General features: G+C 39.3%; 1 protein-coding gene across 2 annotated transcripts in view; it reads right to left on the minus strand.

Moving 5' to 3' along the window:
* USP16 (ubiquitin specific peptidase 16) overlaps nt 1-2,212 on the minus strand; it is a 24,520-nt gene that overhangs the window by 9,030 nt on the left and 13,278 nt on the right. For both annotated transcript variants that reach the window (XM_011999804.1, XM_011999803.1), the window contains exon 10: nt 137-800. In XM_011999804.1, coding sequence (XP_011855194.1) covers nt 137-800 — 664 coding nt within the window. The remainder of the gene's footprint in view (nt 1-136; nt 801-2,212) is intronic.

The raw sequence follows: 2,212 nt of genomic DNA on the forward strand, positions 1-2,212 counted from the left end.
AAAATATTTACACAGAAGAGGACACTTATTCATGCCATCCAAATCCCGATACAATTAGAATAGGAGCACTCTACCTATGCAGGGCAAAATCTGTCCCTGAATATTAATTTTACTTACAGTGAGAGCATTAACGTACCTTTCATATTTGCCTTTGGTCCATTACACTGTCTCCGTGTGCATACTTCACAAAGCAGTTTATTCGCATCTCGAAGTTTCTCGTTACGGGTGAACTGATATAAACAATGTTGGATTGAACACTCATCAGTATTGAAAACTTCCCTGTTTGCAAGAGTACAGAAAGCAGTTTCTGGATCTTCATTTACAACCTCATACACCTTTGTTCCAGGAGTATGACTGTCATTCAGAATCTCTATATTTATTTCATCAGGATGAAGAGCAGCATTCAAATTTAGGTTTTTGAAACCATTGGAAATGTCCACTTCTCCATTGCTCGCTTCCGTTAGGTAGGCACCATTTAAATTCTTAGTACATTCAGTGGGAGAAGATGTTAAAACCTCCAGATCATTATCCATGTTGATACTTTTCATATCGACTTCCTCTGTGGATTTTTGATTGTCAGTTACACCTTCTATCATTTTTTCTTGGCCATTCAAATCTTTCTGGTTGACACAATATTCTTTATGCATAACACCCTCTTGTGAAATATGGTTGGATTTAATATTTACTTCTCCTTGAAGTGACATTTCAGCTTCATATTCATTATCTTCAGGATGGTCAATAGTACAAATATCATTTAAATGAAGAACTTTTCCTTGAATTTTTTGTTGTCTTCGTTGGTTCTGGGTAAAAAGTATAAGACATTAAAAAAGAAAGAAAGAAAAAAAAAGAAAGAGAGGGAGAAAAGGAAGAAGAGAGACAAAGGAAGAAAGAGAAAGCACACACATGTACTATATCCAGTTTTGTTGCTTGTCGATCAAAAATAATTTCCTAAGGAAGAGTTCACTCTCACAATCTGATCCTAAAAAGTTCCTTTACTACTAAGGATCGAATAAATTGTGAAGAAATTGGCTGGGCATGGTGGCTAACACCTGTAATCCTAGCACTGTGGAAGGCCAAAGCAAAAGGATCACAAGAGACCACTTGAGGAGTTTGGGACAAGCCTGGGCAACATACTGAGACCCCATCTCTAAAAAAAAATAAAAATAAAAATTAGCTGGGCACATTGGTGTGCACCTGTAGTCCCAGCTACTCAGCAGGTTGAGGCGGGAGGATCACTTGAGCCCAGGAATTCAAGATTACTGTAAGCTATGATCATGCACACCATACTCCAGCCTGGGTGGCAGAGCAAGACTCTGTCTCAAAAAAAAAAATAAATAAATTATGAAGAAAAGTTATTTAGGCCAGGTGCAGTGACTCACACCTGTAATCACAACACTTTGGGAGGCTGAAGAGGGCGTCTCACTTGAGGTGAGGAGTTTGAAACCAGCCTGGCCTACATGGTGAAACCCCAACTCTACTAAAAACACAAAAATTAGCCAGGCGTGCCTGTAATGCATGCATGGGTGGTGCATGCCTGTTGTCCCAGCTACTCAGGAGACTGAGAAAAGAGAATCGCTCGAACATGGGAGGTGGGGTTGCAGTGAGCCGAGACCACACCACTGCACTCCAGCCTGGGCAACAGAGTGACTCTTCCCAAAAAAAAAGAAAGAAAAAGTTATTTAAATGAAATCAGGTATAAACCATCACCAACCATCAAAAAAGCACCCTATTGCAGAAATAAAATATACAAGACATGGTCTCTGTGCTAAGAGAAGTAATCCAGGCAGAGTAATAAGACTGTTAAACCCAGGCAGTCAAATGTTATACCATATGGTGGGTCTGACTATACACCTAACAGAAATAAACGTATCCATATGAGTTATTGGGTCAAGGTTTCACTGAGATTAAAAAAAAAAAAACCAAACTGAAAGAAAACTCAAGGATGTACAAGTACAGGGCAGATTGGTCAGAGGAATGGACAAAAGTATTCTGAGAAAAAAATGGCCTGAAGTTAACAAAGAAGCAAGGTAGCCGCACTTACAGAAAAGAGTAAAGAACTTTTCTCCCTTTAAATCACTCTTGCCACTTGCAACCTACTTCCAAACAGAGAAGAAAAGAAGGCATTTCATCAAGATTCCTGTTACTGAAATGCCTAAAAACGCAAAGGGGTTAGCATTTCTGGTTGTAACTGAAAGAACAACCCGCGTGAGGC

Source organism: Mandrillus leucophaeus, unplaced genomic scaffold, assembly GCF_000951045.1.
Source record: "Mandrillus leucophaeus isolate KB7577 unplaced genomic scaffold, Mleu.le_1.0 Scaffold600, whole genome shotgun sequence".
NCBI classification, from domain to species: Eukaryota; Metazoa; Chordata; class Mammalia; order Primates; family Cercopithecidae; genus Mandrillus; species Mandrillus leucophaeus.